Source organism: Mustelus asterias, chromosome 6, assembly GCF_964213995.1.
Source record: "Mustelus asterias chromosome 6, sMusAst1.hap1.1, whole genome shotgun sequence".
NCBI classification, from domain to species: domain Eukaryota; kingdom Metazoa; phylum Chordata; class Chondrichthyes; order Carcharhiniformes; family Triakidae; genus Mustelus; species Mustelus asterias.
This window is the reverse complement of record NC_135806.1, coordinates 26,433,472-26,450,752: the sequence shown is the minus strand read 5'-3', so window position 1 is coordinate 26,450,752 and position 17,281 is coordinate 26,433,472. Positions and strand designations below refer to the sequence as shown.

Sequence of the window (17,281 nt, the reverse complement as noted above, 5' to 3'; positions counted from 1 at the left end):
CAAAAGGCCGAGAAGCTCATTTTAATCACTGCTCACAATGTAATTCCCGCCCATTCCCTGCCCCCAAAGATTCCGGTGGTTTACCATTTTAATTCTCCACCTTACTCTTATGCTGACCTCTCTGGCTCAGCTTCCAGCAGTGCCCCAATGAAGCACAACCCAAGTCCAGGGAACAGTCCCCCTCATCTTTTAACCAGATAATTTGCAGCCTTCCGGACTCAACACTGAGTTTAACAACTTCAGAATTTAATCTCTGCCCACATTTTGTTTCATTGTTTCTACAGGTTTCAGCTTTGTTTTTCTCATTTTGCTTTTGGGTAGCAGCCGGTCACTATTCTCCCATTCACACCTCCTCTTGATATATCTTTTGTTTCTTGTCCCATTAATAATCCCTTTGGCCCTGCACAACCAACTGTTCTGTCATTTAATGCCTCCCCTATCTTTTGCCCTATCACAAACATTTATTTTGTTCTTTTTCCATGCGCTCCTTTGGCACCTGCTTAAAACCTATTACATTCCTAACTTCTCCCAGTCGAATGAAAGTCGTTAGCTATTTTTCTCGACACAGATGCAGCCTGAACTGAATGTTTCCAGCATTGCTGTTTTTTCATAGAAGAATCATAGAAACCCTACAGTACAGAAAGAGGCCATTCGGCCTATCAAGTATGCACCGACCACAATCCCACCCAGGCCCTACCCCCATATCCCTACATATTTACCCACTAATCCCTCTAACCTACGCATCTCAGGACACTAAGGGGCAACTTTAGCATGGCCAATCAACCTAACCCGCATATCTTTGGATTTTCTTCAGATTTCCAGCATGCAGAGCATGCATCACTGTTTAATTATTGCCATTTCTCTTCTTGGAATGCTAAACTTGAAGTCCTACTCTTCTCTCTAACAGGATTTTATTTGTCTCTTACCTTGTTCACTTTCATTGCTTTTGATTTCCCCCCAGGCATCTACCAAAACACACTTTCTGAGCCACATTTCTTTCCTCAGCAGCTGTCTCCAGTTCTTATTGCTCACGAATTCCAATTAAGATCTGGCCATCGTGTTTTGGACCATCCACAATTATAAATACCTCAGACATTCAACTTTCCTCAAACTGCTGGTTTCGTCAGATTCTGCGATCTACACTGAAAATCATGCGTCACCAAAGGCACACTCTTCATTTCTCTCTTCACTGGCACCAACTCACCATCTCAAAGCTGTCCTGGTCCACAGTTTAACTTCATCCTTTGACTCATCTATCGCCCACAAACATAAAAATTAGGAGCGGGAGTAGGCCACTCAGCCCCTCAAGCTTGATCCGCATTCAGCAAGATCATGGTTGATCTGATCGTAACTTCAAATCCACATTCCCATCTGCCCGATTACCTTTCACCCCATGGTTATCAAGAATTTATCTACCTCTGCCTTAACAGTATTCAAAATACTCTTGCTTCCACGACCTTTTGAGGAAATTAGTTCAAAAGACTCGTGACCTTCAGAGAAAAAAACTCTTATCTATGTCTTAAATGGCGACCCCTTACTTTTAAATAGTGACCCCTAGTTCTAGATTGTCACACAAGAGGAAATATCCTCTTCACATCCACCCTGTTGAGACCCTTCAGGACCTTGCCTGTTTCAATCAAGTCAGCTCTTATTCTTCTGAACTCCAGCAGACACAAACCCAATCTTTCCTCAAAGACAATCCTAGCTTTCCAGGTATTTGTCTAGTAAACATTTCTCTGAACTGCTTCCACCACAACTACATCCTTCTTTACACAAGGAGATCAATTCTCTACACAAAACTGTAGTACTGCAGATGTTATCACACAAATGTTCTGTATAAGTCTAAGATAAGCTCTCTACTTTTTCCAATTCCCCCACAATAAACAAAAACAATTTATTTGCTTTCCTAATTACTTGCTGTACTTACATACTCACCTTTTGCCTTTCATGCACTAGGACACCTAGATCCCTTGGCAGCTTAAAGCCCTGCAATCCCTCATTATTTAAATTATATGTTTCTTTTTTATTCTTCCTGCTAAAATGGACAACTTCATATTTTCCCTCACTATCATTATACTCCCTTTTCCAGACGTTTACCTACTCCAAAGATGTGCGGGCTAGGTTGATTGGCCATTCTAAATTGCCCCTTTGTGTCCCGGGATGCATAGGTTAGAGGGATTATTGGGTAAATATATGGGGATAGGGCCTGGGTGGGATTGTGGTTGGTGCAGATTCAATGGGCCAAATGGCCTCTTTCTGCACAGTAGGATTCTATGATTCTCGGTGACACAGTGGTTAGCACTGCTGCCTCTTGGCGCTGGGACCCGGGTTCAATTCCGGCCTCGGGTGACTGTCTGTGTGGAGTTTGCACGTTCTCTCCGTGTCGGTGTGGGTTTCCTCCGACTTTCCAAAGATGTGTGGGTTAAGTTGATTGGCCATGCTCAATTGCCCCCAAGTGTCAGGGGGCCTAGCAGGGTAAATACAGGGGGTTGTGGGGATGGGGCCTGGGTGGGATTGTTGTTGGTGCAGACTCGATGGGCTGAATGGCCTCCTTCTGCACTGTAGGGATCCTATGATTCTCAACTTATATTCCTTTGAAGCCTCCTTATGTCCTATTCACAACTTACTTTCCTACCCATCACTACGTCATCTGCAAATTTAGCAACTATACTTTCAGTCCTTCATGCAAGTCATTTATATAAATTATAAAAAGTTGAGATCCCAGTACCAAATCCTGTGACACACCACTCATTGCATATTGTCAACTAAAAAATGACCCATTTATGCCTACTCAGTTTCCTGTTAGCTAGCCAATCTTCAATTCACGTTAATATGTTACCCACTATACCATGGGTTTTTAAAGCTTTGATGTGGCACCTTTTCAAATGTTTTCTGGAAATCTAAATACAATACATCTGCAAGTTCTCCTTTATCCACAGCACATGTTACTTCTTCAAAGAACTCCAATAAATTGATAAATCCATCTCACAAAATAATGCTGACTTTGTAATTTTTACCTCAAATATATCCAAGTGTCCTGCTTTAACGTCTTTGATAATAGCTTCTTATATTTTCCTCACGGCAGATGTTAAACTAACTGGCCTGCAGCTTCCTGCTTTTGATTTCGCTCTCTTTTTGAATAATGGAGTTACGTTTGCTATTTATGTTCCTCTTAAGTATTAGGGAGCACAAACTCCAACAACACAAGGGCACCAACACTTCCAGATCTTAATTTCACTTCACTTTCCTCTGACTCATCCCTCTTCAAATCTCACCCCCTGTCATGCGTTCATGATAGGGCCCTCAACCATATCTGACCCATTTCCCACAGTTGTGCTCTCATCCCTTCCCATAACATGATAGGGTTCCCCATACACTCAGCTTTTACCCATCGGCCTCTGTATTCAGCTTTTTATACTCTGCCATTTCTGCCAACTGCAGTGTGGTGCTCTCACAAAACACATCTTTCTGTCCTTTCCAGCATTCCAAAGAGACCTGTACCTCCATATCATCCTGATCCACTCAGTCACAACGAACACGGCAGGGTGACCAATTCCCGTGGGAAAAAATTTAGTTACACTTTTGCACTGTGGATGTGTACAACATTATCGCCATGCAATCTACATGCATGCAAATGCATTTAAATGGCCATCGCGCCCATTTTGGGCATGGTCCCGATCGCGGCCATTTTTGGGCCTTGGTAAAGGGGGAACCGGCGTGGAGGCGGGCGCAGATCGCACTACTCACTTCACGCCCGACTTTACCAAGTTTTCGCGCCCAAAAACAGGCACAACGCGATGGTAAAATCAGGCCCTGTGAGTGGAAGCATTAAAAACACTGGCTGTGCACATCAATAAAATTTTAAAAGGAACCCTGGTTAGTATTATATCCAACTCAGTGGTAAATGTGTTGGCTTAACTATGTCAGCAATCAAGACAGCTGCATTTAACTGTACTAAGGATCATTAGAACTTAAAATTAATTACAAAAAACAAAATGTTAAACATGAATAGAACTTTATTTGATGTGGGAGACGATCATCTTCATAGAAAGTTATGAGAGGACTTCCCTTGGATAACAACTGTAATATGGCACAGTAAATCATATGACAAACCAGGGCAGAAAATTTATTGGACTATGTCGCATCTGATCCTTTTGCAAATGCAAATTTGCATTTATATGCAGTGAATTGTTGAAGGATAAGAGGAGTCTTTAAAACAAACGTTATTCGTTTGCTTCTTCCTTCCTTCAAAATCCAACTAAGACGTTCTGCAGGGAACAATAAATGATGTTTCTGCTACTTTGCAGTTGAGGTAAATCTCATAGTTCAGATCACTTTGTAACACAAGGAGCCTGTTACAAATGGTCTTAAAATAATTTTTGTGGGCTGATTTAAAAAAAAATAAACTTTACACTACAGGATTTCCTTTGTGACTTTTGCAGAATCATGGTAACTGAAAGAGATTCCAAGGTTGCATACCCTCTTGAATGATGGAAAAGTTCCAAAGTTCATCTAATGAAAAATGCTATGGACTTAAAAATTCAAATATACTTTTCTGGTATGTTTGCTTTCTTAGCATGTTATAAATATATGGTTCCGTGCTTAGTTAACAAATTCTTTGTTCATTTCTTATTAGATCAGACCTTAAATCATTTTTGAATAATTTAAAAAAATTAAAAACCACATCGAGCAATTGTAATAACATTCCGATAACGACTTACTTTATCCCAAACTTATTAGGGAACGAAAGTGCTTGTTCTTTCTTCTGCTTTCCAATTGCTGAGGTGGATGGGACAGCATTTTCAGTTGGGCACTCCTTTTGCTTATTATTCGCACCTTTGCTGCTGAAAACTGCAGGTGTTTTACTTGTACTCAAGGTTGGTCTGCAACATAGTTAATGAGGTCAACTTATTGATAAACAAAAAGAAGAAAATAGAGGAGAGTTTTTAAGGGCTAACTTGTAAAAGGAAATATTTTGTGAACTACAATTTATAAAGTGAAAGATAATACTCCTTCCTCAGAATTGTGTAACGGCTGATGATTACCAAGATTACAGGTGCCCAACACTGCCAAACTTAAACCGAGAGCAACACAGCACAAAATGAGGCCATTCATCCGAATGTGCCTGTGACAGCTCTTGAAAGAGTTATTTAATTAATGCTGGAAAATGCTGAATAAACTCAGTAGGTGTGGCAGTATGTATGGAGAGAAAAGGTTTTGAGTTCATATTACTCCTTTATTTCTGATTCCAAGCATTTGCAGTATTTTGCTTTTATTCAATTAATGCCATTAATCTACCTTTTCTCAGTCCTGCAAATGATTTGTGCTTTAAATATGTATTTAAAGTTGAATTGCGGCGGGGGAGGAGGGGTTGATCCTTAAAATGTCTGGAATATAATCAAAAAGGCTAATGCAATGTTGGGGCGAGGAGGAGGTAGAAGATATACTACAGCTACACAAAACCCAGGTTAGACAACACTGTGAATAGATCAAAGCACTATCCCAGCAAACATTTACCAGAATGATAACAAGAGGTAAATTACAAAGTGGGATTTTGCAAACTAGGTTACAATCCCTTGAATGTAAAAGGTACAGGAATGATTTGATCAATATATTCATGGTATTAAGGGGAACAGGAAAGGCAGATAAAGAAAAAAACATGTTTGCTGGTTGGAGGGTCTGGGAATAGGAAGCATTGTCTAAAACTTGAGTCGGAACTTTCAGGAGTGAAGTTAAGAAACATTACTACATGTAAATGATAGAAGTTTGGAACTCTCTTAAGCAAATTTCAGCTGATCAATTTTTAATTTTAAGTCTGAAATGAATCTATTTTTAATAGAGGTATGGGGCAAAGACAGATCAAATTATCTCAGTGAATGGAGGAACAAGTACAAGAAACGAATAGTCTACTCTTCCTATGAAAACAAGGATATGGAATTTAACACGAGGGCATTGTCAGACTGAAAGCAGATTGGGTAATGGGTGAATCAGATTTGGTGGGAGTTAAAATATGTGTAGCAAAGTTTTGGATGAGCATGCTTATTATGTAGGATGAAAGATTGCATGAAGACTAGCAAGGGGAATACTGAAATAGTCAAGACTGATGGGAACAAAGCAACAACAGAGATCCCTGTTCGTATTGTTCAGTGTTTATCATTGCTCTGTGGCCTCACCACTTTCTACCTGGATGCAGTTTTATAGATTCCTTTTGGAATACCTGAATTAAATTCAATAGCTGTGGAAAAATAGCCCCACTGTCTTTTGGAAACTTCGAGGGGATGAAGATTAAGAGGGCAAACCCCGATGAAATATCTGGAGTGGTATCCAAATGCAATCTGATACCCAAATATGTCATCTTTTTAGAAACTCCTGCAACCAAGCTGGTGCCAAATGTGGCGCACAGCATACCTTTTGGTCCAACTGGCCAATCTTAAGCCCTGTAGAGGACATTCCAGTTTCACTGCAGAGCCTAAACACAATAGTGTTAACTAGGAGACAGGTTATGAGAGATAAACTCAAGTCGATTAGTGCAAACCGGCATAACAGGCTTTCCCCAGAGATGCAAGGGAGAACTGTGTACCACTGATCAGCATCAATCATGTTCAGCTGGGCAGCCCCCAACTTGTAAGATGTTGCCATTGTTCACCTGCTTCAAGTGGGTGCTTAAAGTCTACTCAACCAGTAAACCAGATCTGTCACACCAAGCGAACAATGAAACAACCATAAAGAAATACTGACAGACATCTTGCAACTGGGCAACTCCTGCAAGATTGCCTTGACCAACATGGGACTTGATACGCTGAATATTTACATAGCGAGCACTGTCCCCTCTAGGGAAGCTGAAAGTGGATTACTGAGAGAAAAGCATCACACATTCTCTGGAGAAGAAGAGTTCGAATGAGGGTATAAGCAACTCTATGTTCTCCAATGATAGAATCTCCCAACAAATGGTTCACAATGTGCTGTTTGCTTCAAGCAGCACCCATGCTTCAACACTGTGCTTTGCTACAGAGACAAAAGATCAATTCGATGAAGAAGTAGGCATTGCTTTCAGCAGAATCCTTAAGACGGATCTTAATCTACTGAGGGATTCCAACACAACAGTGAGCAAGGACCATAAGGCATGGCCCACTTTCCTTTCGCACTATAGCAAAAGAAAGATAAATCAAAATGTACAGAGACCATTTGTTGTTACCATTTGCTTTGTGTACCTAACACTTATTTTTCCTTGTATCTGTGACAGCCATACAACCTACCCAGATAGGAATAAACAGTTCCTCAACTCAATGAACAGGCACTGTCTGCCATTCCCACACAGATTGCAGAAGTAAAATGGAACATACTTCAAGACACCATATACAATACTGCACTCTCAACAAATAGGGAGAACAGGAAAATTTGACTGCTGCCTAACCAGCCGTGTCCACCATAACCAATGACACTGCTGAGACTGAAGAGCTACCAGCCTTCTAATTCGCCAGCAGCTCTTTCAGGCAGAATCAACACCTTTAAAGGCACAGGAACCCCAATGGCAAGCTGTTAATTTCCTGATTAATATTTAGCTATATCAAGGTCCTTGGAAATGGCTGCAGCAGGGTAGTCATGACTTTTCAGCCAGTTGATGACTGTTGCAGCCATTAAGTTCAGCCCTACCTTTGCCAATTTAATTTCTCCATTCTTTATGTAGATTAAAGTCCTCCCATTACTCCCAATTATTACTTTGGCTTTGTTACAGCTCCAGTTATTTATTGTATAATGCTCTGTCCAATAGTATAATTGCTGTTACAAGGTCTATAAATGATTCTTACCAGTTTTTCTATCCTTCATTATTCCTAAACTCAACCCTGATGTTTCTATTTGCTGATCTTCTAAGCCAAAATCCTTTCACTAATGTCATAGAATCCCTACAGTGCAGAAGGTGGCTATTCGGCCCAGCAACCATGCATCGACAACAACTCCACCCAGGCCCTAGCCACATAACCCTACGTAATTACCCTCCCTTTTCAGCATTCTGAAAGGGACATTCCCTCTGCAACACTCCTCAGTCATCCTAATGCCCCCTCCCTTTTCTACAGCACCTTTCCATTCATGCAGTCAATATAACAGCTACTCTTTTACTTCCTCGCTTCTCACTATCAAAGCACCAAACCCTCCTTCCAAGTGAAACAGTAATTAACTGAAACTTCTTTTAATTTGTTATACTGTATTCACTGCTCAAACATGGTCTTCTCTACACTGGGGAGATGAAACGCAGACTGGATGTCACAAGTGTGACCCTGAGCTTCCTGCAGCTTGTCACTTCAATTTTCTACTTTGCTCCCGTGGGCTTGCAAGTGTGCCAGTGAAGTTCAATCCAAGCTCAAGGAACAAAACCTTATCTTTTGACTCAGCACTCTACAGGTTTCTGGACTCAACACTGAGTTCAACAATATTGATCATAAGCTCTATTTCCACTTTGTTTCATAGAATCCCGACAGTGCTGAAAGAGGTCATTTGGCCCATTGACTCTGCACTGACCCTGCGAAAGAGTATCCCACCCAAGCCCTTCCCTCCGCCCTGTCTCCATAACCCCACACATTTACCATGGCTAATCACATCTTTAGATACCAACGGACAATTTAGCATGGTCCATCCAACTAACCTGCACATCTTGGGACTGTGGGAGGAAACCGGAGCACCTGGAGGAAACCCACGCAATATGGGGAGAAGGTGCAAACTCCACACAGACAGTCACCTAAGGCCAGAATCAAATCCAGGTCCCTGGCGCTATGAAGTAGCAGTGCTACCCACTGTGCTGCCCACATTTTTCTGTTTTTTTTTATTCATTTACTTTGCATTGAATAACTGCCAATCTGAGCTTTTTGTGACATGAAACTTTTTATCCTTTAATCTCTCATGCTATTGTAGATTTTCACCCTAGTATTGACATTCCCTTTTATTCTTTCTGTCCACCTACCTCCTTGCACTTGCTCAAAGCCCACTACATTTCTATTTGTCCTCAAGTCTGATTAAGAGTCATCAACCTGAAGTGTTACAGCTCCACAATTGTTGCATGACCTGCTAAGCATTTTCTAGACAAATGCAAGTTTGCTTTTCAAGACTAATGCTTTAATTTTGACTGCAATCACCAAGTAAAATTGATGCTTGGTAAGTAAAGTTCAGATTGAATCCACTTACTTGCCAGTTTCAATGCCCAAGTGTGCTCTGCATGTTTAAATTTACTGTCTGAACTTGATGATAAACCAAACAGGAAAATCTATTTTGATTTTACTTTTGCTGTCTAGTTTTCTTACCCTTTTGAATGAATTCTTTGTGGAAGTCTTGAAATAGTTTGAGATGCACTTAAAATGGTTGCTTCCTTGTTCTTGCCACTGAGCAGGCTGGCTTTTAGTTTGTTTGTTTCCAACCCAGCTAACTTCTCAGCTTCTTGATCATCTGCTGTAACTTCTGTCAATGGTACAGATACTGGATCCACACACTTGGTCAAACTGTTATAATCTGTAATGAAACAGGAAAATGAGATTATCCAGATCCCATAAAACTATCAAAGTACTTTGAATAAAGTTTATTTTTAAGCATTTTTGTTTTCACATTAAACTAATGGATGAGCAAAGGGACACCGTTTGACATTTGGAAATAAAATACAAGCCACATTGTTCAAGTGGTCCTTCCAATGAGGCAGCAGCTAACAACTGTGCTACCATGCCGCCTCACGGGCAAATTCAGCCATTTGATTGATGGTGCTGCTGCAATCTATTGTTAGGAGGCTACAGTATTCTGTCAAGAATTTTCTTTTCAAGTCCTTTGAAAATGCTCTTCTCACAATTTTCCATAAAGTTCAAAAATGGATGCAGAAAAAAAGAACAGGAAAAGGATGTTCTGGTTTCCTCCCACACTCCAAAAATGTGTAGGTAGATTGGCCATGTTAAATTGCCCCTTCATGTTCCAATATGTGTAGGTAGGTGGATTAGTGGGTAAATATGTGGGGTTATGGGAATAGGGCAGGAGGGTGGATGTGGGGTTGGCCGAGTAAGATGCTCTGTTGGAGACTCAGTACAGACTCAACAGACCGAATTGCCTCCTTCTGCACTGTAGGGATTCTATGATTCTAAAATAAGGGGATTGGAGTCAGTTGTCCCAATTGAAGAGCTAGCTCCATAAATGCTGTACTGTAATTTATATTGATTACATATCTGTATGAAAGGATGATAACTTGTTATACTTGGGCTTTCCTTTGGTCATGGCCTTAGCACGACTGTGAAAGTCAGATTTTTAAAAACTTGTTGACCTAACAAAAAGGGCAGTTAGTCCGAAGTTCCATAATTTGTAGGATTTTCTTTTAATACATATGATTCATACAGGAAACTTAACCCATCAAAAATAGCGTTTAATCGCAAGGATTAAAATAACTTCTGCAGATTTCAGGACTCAAATGTTGGCAATTCTGGGTTTCCAACTGCTGTTCACAACTGAGCTTTTAATGTATTGCCCATATCTTTGAGTATTCATCTATTTTTCTGAAGAACAAATCAGTAATTTTATTTTTAAACTGACAATTTACAATAATTATATTTTGAAAAATATTTGAACCAATAAAAATTATGCCGGTTTCCTTAAGTGATGAAGATATATATTGGGCAATTCACACAGAATAAAAGACATAGCCAACAACAACTTATGCAGGAAAAACCTGGAAATAAGTTTATTATAAATTAAAATGATTTCTTAATTCAGTTAAAGATGACAGGGAACATCATTATAATGCCTCCATTATCAGCCCTTCAAATTGCTCACTGGTTGATAGAAATCAACTTTGGTGTGGCTTGCTTCCATTCTGTTTCAAAGATATTTGTCCAAGTTATTTTCTCTCTGTGTCAACTATGTGGAAAATCAGGAGCAGATGTCTGTGTACTCAATCTTCAGAATGCTAGGATGAGATATGGCATCTGCTGCCAATTTAATTGATTCACTGATGGTGTGTGAGCAGCTTGCATTTTAAACAGTCAATGGTTCAAAGTAAAGTCATTTTGATCAGTTTAGCTCATTATATTATATTTGAATCACTTTTATGCAGGAAATAATCAGTAATTAAATACTGCTTTAGAATAAATATAAAATGATTACCTGATGACATTGGTTGGCTGACCACCTTATTTTTGTTTGGAATGTCAGATTCTGTGTATGAAATTCTTTTTCTATTGCTTGCTACTGCTTTGGACAAATTGGCCAAACTATCAGATTTTGCAGCATTCTTAGAATTAACTGCACCCTGTTTAGAAATTTTGCACATTTCCATTCCTTTTGTTTTTTCTACAACCCTCGATGGCGGCTGTTCTTGCAATGTCTCACATTCATCTCCATTGCCCTCAATTGAAGCATATTTTTTTCCTGACCTTTGGTTTACAGGTTCTAATTTTGTTTTTTGTTTGGGGGTCAAAGGTTGTTTAGAGGTGGATGGGGGTTCATTTTGTAATTCTTCCTGAAATTCCTCCATATTATTCCTCAAGGGAAGTTCAGATGATCTTTTGCCAGCTTCTTCCAGTTTGGTTGGCTTGTTCACTTTGGAAGTTTCTTTGTCTCCTAACTGTGTAAGAACGGGCATGGGCTCACTTAGTAAAGTATCTTGTTTTGCATCCGTGGTAGCAACTTCTTTTTCTGCTGTTTTGTTATGTTTTCCTTTCTTTATTACTTCCTTTATATCTGAGGCACATGTATTTTCCTGCTTATTTGGCTTCTGGCTCTTCCTTGGTATAACAATCTGTGACTCGAAACTGAAGCTTTCATTTTCCATCAATTCAAATTCATTACACTTGGGGGCTGAAATGCTTGGTGCAACTTGTGCTGGTGGTGGTATCACAGAAATAACAGGTCTGTAAAAGAGATGTGGGTAACAGGATTAAATTAAATACTACCTTATTAATATTCATATAAACAGGCAATTCCTCATTCAAACAAAATCCCTGGCTTTTACCCTTATCAAACTAATCTTTCTTTCATTACAGATCATGGGCAAAAACACCATGAAGTTTGAATTAACAGTTTTAGGTCAATTAATTTTCAAGCACTAGACTTTGACTTGTTTTGAATTAGCATTAGAATTATTTCATATGGTAACAAGGTGTCTATGGTCAGAATATATTCAGTGCAGGCCTCCAGGGTCTAATTTCTGTGCAAAATAATTGTGCACAATTCTCAATAATCAGTCAAGTGTTTTGTCATTGTCAACTTTATATTTAAATGTAATTGTTTAAAAAATTGCTCCAGTTTTCTAAACATCTCCACCTCCCTCTCGTCCATAAAACCAAACTCCTTGATCAAGAAGCTTTTAAAACTCCATCAATACTTCCTTCTTTAATCTAACGGTCATGTTTATCTGACTAGACTGCGGTGCACCACCTTGGAATGTTATTCTTCGCAACTACAAACTGCTGTTGTCATTGTAGTCTCTATCCTCTTAAATGGAGGATGGTTGCACAACAGCATTTTAGCAGTTGTGCATGCACCTTGATACAATGTTGTGATGCATGGGTTCCCAAACTGGGTTTGGGGTGAAAGAGATGAGTGAGAATGCGGGAGTGTGCGCGAGTGGATGCTCCCATTAAAAATGACAAAAAGTTAAGACTTGGAAATATTTGTTGACCAAAGAACTTGTTTATTATAGTAATTGTATACATATAGTTTGTTTTAGTATGTTTGTAGCTATTGCTCAATAATAATCATTTTTTTGTGATTTAACTTTTCAATATATGAACAATGTTTCTCAGGAGTTCCTTCAGGTCAAAAGGCTTCCACGGCTGGGAAAGTTTGGGAAGCCCTATTGATATCGTGGTCTCCTTTCAGAAAATGTATGACAATTTTGAAACTAGATTGTTTGTATTTGATTGCTAACTGCTTTTTGAATCAGAGAAGTCAGCTATCAAAAATGCACAATGCACTAGCTTACTCTCTTAAATAGCATAAAAACAAGGATAGGTTTAAATTAGGAGTATTTCAAACGTTCTCTTGAAGGACAGTTGAATAGTCAATGAGTAAAGTTTCTTGAGTGTTCTCAAAAATTGAGTGCAAGTGGGAGAAATCCCTGAAGAAATGGTGAATTTAAAATAGCAAATATAATTTACAAGAGGGGTTGATTCCCCCCCAAAAAAATTCTAAGTATCGAATTCGCGTAAAAACAGGAGTAGTTCGCGCTGGTTTTTTCAGTGGGAGTTTTAAAATGAATCTCCCACATTCTGTGCACTGCATGATTCACTCCAGAAATCAGTGAGCCGGACTCATTTTTACTGGTGAGGGCAGCAGCATAGCACTGAGCAGGCCACGACACATGCGCCATTCTGTCAGTGCCGAGATCGGCACATGTGCAGTGGCCCGTCTGCCAGCCTCCCGATCACTGGCCAGCTCGATTGCTTGCTAGCCCTGCTACCCCACATCGCCACAGCCCGATCGCTGGCACCCCCGAACATGCTCAGGCCAGCCTCAATTCCCCCCCCCCCCCCCCCCCCCATCCTCTCTCACCGCAGTGCTGAACCCCGCCCCCCCCTCAATCGCTGGACTCCGTCTCTCTGTCACTCAGCCCAAAGTGCAGAGTGGCAGCGGGACCCTCCATCCCCACAAATTGCACCCCGGAGGCCCCACCCCCATTAGGCCCCACCGCCCATGCCTGATAGGCCTAATAAATGCTCCCTGGGCATTGTCATTTTGCCGCTTGGGCAATACCAGAGGGCCCTGGCTGGCACTGCGAAGGTGGCAACGCCCAGCAGCACCTGCCCCTGGTGAGACTCTTGGGAGCCTCGATCGCCTCCCCTTCACTCCAGCGGGGTCAGGCTACCAGCTCCCTGCAAGTGGGGAGCTATGCTAAACCCCGCTGGAGTGAAACACTCCTGGCTGGGAGGTTGGATAGGCTAGCAGGCCCTGAAATTTCAGTCCCGAACCCACTAATGTCATTTAAATCCTACTTAAATTAGGGTTTGCATATATTAGGCAGCTCCATGCCAATTTCTGGCATGGGCCTGATAACCCCAGAAATTTGTAGCACAAAGGCCGTAGCGCCCAGCGGGGAGGCCGCTAGAATCTCCCGGCCTGCTGCATTACAAAAGCAGCACAGCAGGCTGGGAGAATCGCCCCCATAGTGTTTACAAGTAGAACTTTGTTGTCTATTGATGTCGGTAAAATTGTCCCACTGTAATTACACACTATATTTGTTGGATTATTTTCATAATTATTTAATAAATTTGACAATTTTAAACATTGAACACGATTTTGCATTGCTCTACAACTTTCAAATTATGATGGTACCAAACTGTAAAAAATGATACTGTTCATTTTCCAGTCACATTACAAAAACTATTGTGAAAACTCAAGCCAAAGACAGAACACTGGCAAAAGAGTGAGACTCACTGGAGAATGGTGTGAAAAATGAGAGCTGAAGATGAATAAGTACAATAAGGCGGTTTGTAATGACACAAAACCCCAACAGCAGCAGCATCTGAAACACTCTACTGTAAAGGATTCAGAATTTTAAAACTAAATATTCGGAAATCTTTCCAAAATTCTTATGACTGGTTCAGATGATAACTTGCTTTGAATTACCTATTTAAGAGGGATAGAGTATTAATTATTATACAACAACAAAACATAGTGAATTAACTGCAGCAGATCTGGATCTGTTCATGACTAGCAAATGGAAGTGAAAACCTGGATAATGATCAAACATTCTCATTATCACATCATAAAGAATATTACACCATCACAGCACAAGCATAAAATACTTCACAATTTCATCAAAAATAATGTATGCTGGGCTGAAAGGCTACCAAAGATAACTAATCCACAAATATTTATTTTTCTTACAAATAGTCCCAAAAAAGACAAAATAAAAAAATAAATTTTCCGTCAACAATTATATTCAAAGTTATAACGAAATTAAGATAAGAAAATGTGATTCATTGGTTTTTCCAGGTCATTTTAGGGTTCCCAACCTTTCTGCTTTCCATTGGACTCTCTTAAAATTTCTTCCAAACACAACTTGGGGGCAATGTTTTTGTATCACCAGTTGACACGTAGATCAGCGCTGCTGTTTGTCTATATGTTGAAAGTCTGGGACACTGTTCTATTTCCCCTTATTCACTCAAACAGCTGCACTACTTCTGGATTTCACCCAAGTTCTAATTATTTCCAGCCACAGCAAGGTATTAGTGTGTTCGAGGAATTTGAAACACCCTGGGATTAAAACACTAACAAAGGCTATTAAATAACATTCCGGCAATAGTACTGAAGACTTGTGCTCCAGAACTTGCCGCTCCCCTAGCCAAGCTCTTCCAGTACAATTACAACACTGGCATCTACCCACCAATGTGAAAAATTGCCCAGGTATGTCTTGTACACAAAAAGGACAAATCCAACCTGGCCAATTAACGCTCAGTCTACTCTCGTTCATCACTAAAGTGATGGAAGGGGTCATCAACAGTGCTATCAAGCAGCACCTGCTCAGCAAAACCTGCCAGTGATGCCCAGTTTGGGTTTCGCCAGGGTCACTCAGCTCCTGACCGCATTGCAACCTTGGTTCAAACATGGACAAAAAAGTTGAATTCCAGAGATGAGGTGAGAGTGACTGCCCTTGACATCAAGGTCGCATTCGACCGAGTGTGGCATCAAGGAGCCCTAGAGAAACTGGAATCGATAGGTATCGGGGGAAAACTCTCCGCTGGTTGCAGTCATACCTGGTACATAGGAAGATGGTTGTGGAGGATCAGTCATCTCAGCTCCAGGACATCTCTGCAGGAGTCCCTCAGAGTAGTGTCCTAGGCCCAACAATCTTCAGCTGCTTCATCAATGACCTTCCCTCCATCATAAGGTCAGAAGTGGGGATGTTCACCGATGATTGCACAATGTTCAGCACCATTCGCAACTCCTCAGATACTGAAGCAGTCCATGTTCAAATGCAACAAGATCTGGACAATATCCAGGCTTGGGCTGACAAGTGGCAAATAACATTCGTGCCACACAAATGCCAGGCAATGACCATCACCATTAAGAGATGCTCTAACCACCACCCCTTGACATTCAATGGTGTAACCATCACTGAATCCCCCGCTGTCAACATCCTTGGGGTTACCATTGACCAGAAACTCAATTGGACTCGCCACATAAACACAGTGGCGACAGAGCAGGTCAGAGGCTAGGAATACTGCGGCGAGTAACTCACCTCCTGACTCCCCAAAGCCTATCCACCATCTACAAGGCACAAGTCAGGAGTGTGATGGAATACTCACCACTTGCCTGGATGGGTGCAGCTCCAACAACACTCAAGAAGCTTGACGCCATCCAGGATAAAGCAGCCCGCTTGATTGGCACCACATCTACAAACATTCAACCCCTCCACCACCAACGCTCAGTAGCAGCAGTGTGTACTATCTACAAGATGCACTGCAGCAATTCATCAAAGATCCTTAGACATCACCTTCCAAACCCATGATCACTTCCATCTAGAAGGACAAGGGCAGCAGATAAATGGGAACACCACCTGCAAGTTCCCCTACAAGCCACTCACCATCCTGACTTGGAAATATATCACTGTTCCTTCGAGGTCACTGGGTCAAAATCCTGGAGTTCCCTCCCTAACAGCATTGTGGGTCAACCCACAGAACATGGACTGCAGCGATTCAAGAAGGCAGCTCAGCACCACTTTCTCAAGGGAAACTAGGGATGGGCAATAAATGCTGGCCAGTTAGCGATGCTCATGTCCCACAAATGAATTAAAAAAGCCAGACTGGATAACTCTGTAAAATATATATGACAGTCTGTGGATAAGAATCACAGACTGCCATATATATTTTACAGAGGTACTGTCTGCATAGAAACACATATAACCATAGTTAGAGGATTTAAACATGTATTTTTGAAAGTGTATTATTGAACAGGCTATACAGGGGATAGAGAAATCCCTGCGTTCTGAGACTACTAAAATAAGGTAAATAGAAGGATTCAGCTCTAGTTCTAATGAATAGATGCAATTCAGCCTCCACTGATAAGGGGACAGAAAAACAGATCGGGAAGATGACTCCCTTCTCGTTCCCAGGACTGCAGGTGTTAGGAGCAACCCTTGAACCTACCGGATTTGTGTAAGGTTATTAGGCAATGGGGCAGGGGGGTGGAATCAGTGGGTTACATTGACCAATTAATTCCTAATTCTGCTAGAAGGTAGAACGCTATTGGCCGAAGTAAATAAAATGTATTAATGTAATTGAACCACCTAGCTTGGATGACAGGTGGGGCAGGAGAGTCA

General features: G+C 40.9%; 1 protein-coding gene across 2 annotated transcripts in view; it reads right to left on the bottom strand.

The window, feature by feature from the left end:
- LOC144494790 (uncharacterized) overlaps positions 1 to 17,281 on the bottom strand; it is a 121,587-nt gene that overhangs the window by 66,091 nt on the left and 38,215 nt on the right. For both annotated transcript variants that reach the window (XM_078214138.1, XM_078214139.1), the window contains exons 8-10: positions 11,125 to 11,870; positions 9,294 to 9,498; positions 4,722 to 4,883 (exon numbers count right to left, since the gene is read on the bottom strand). In XM_078214138.1, the coding sequence (XP_078070264.1) occupies positions 4,722 to 4,883; positions 9,294 to 9,498; positions 11,125 to 11,870 (1,113 nt within the window). The remainder of the gene's footprint in view (positions 1 to 4,721; positions 4,884 to 9,293; positions 9,499 to 11,124; positions 11,871 to 17,281) is intronic.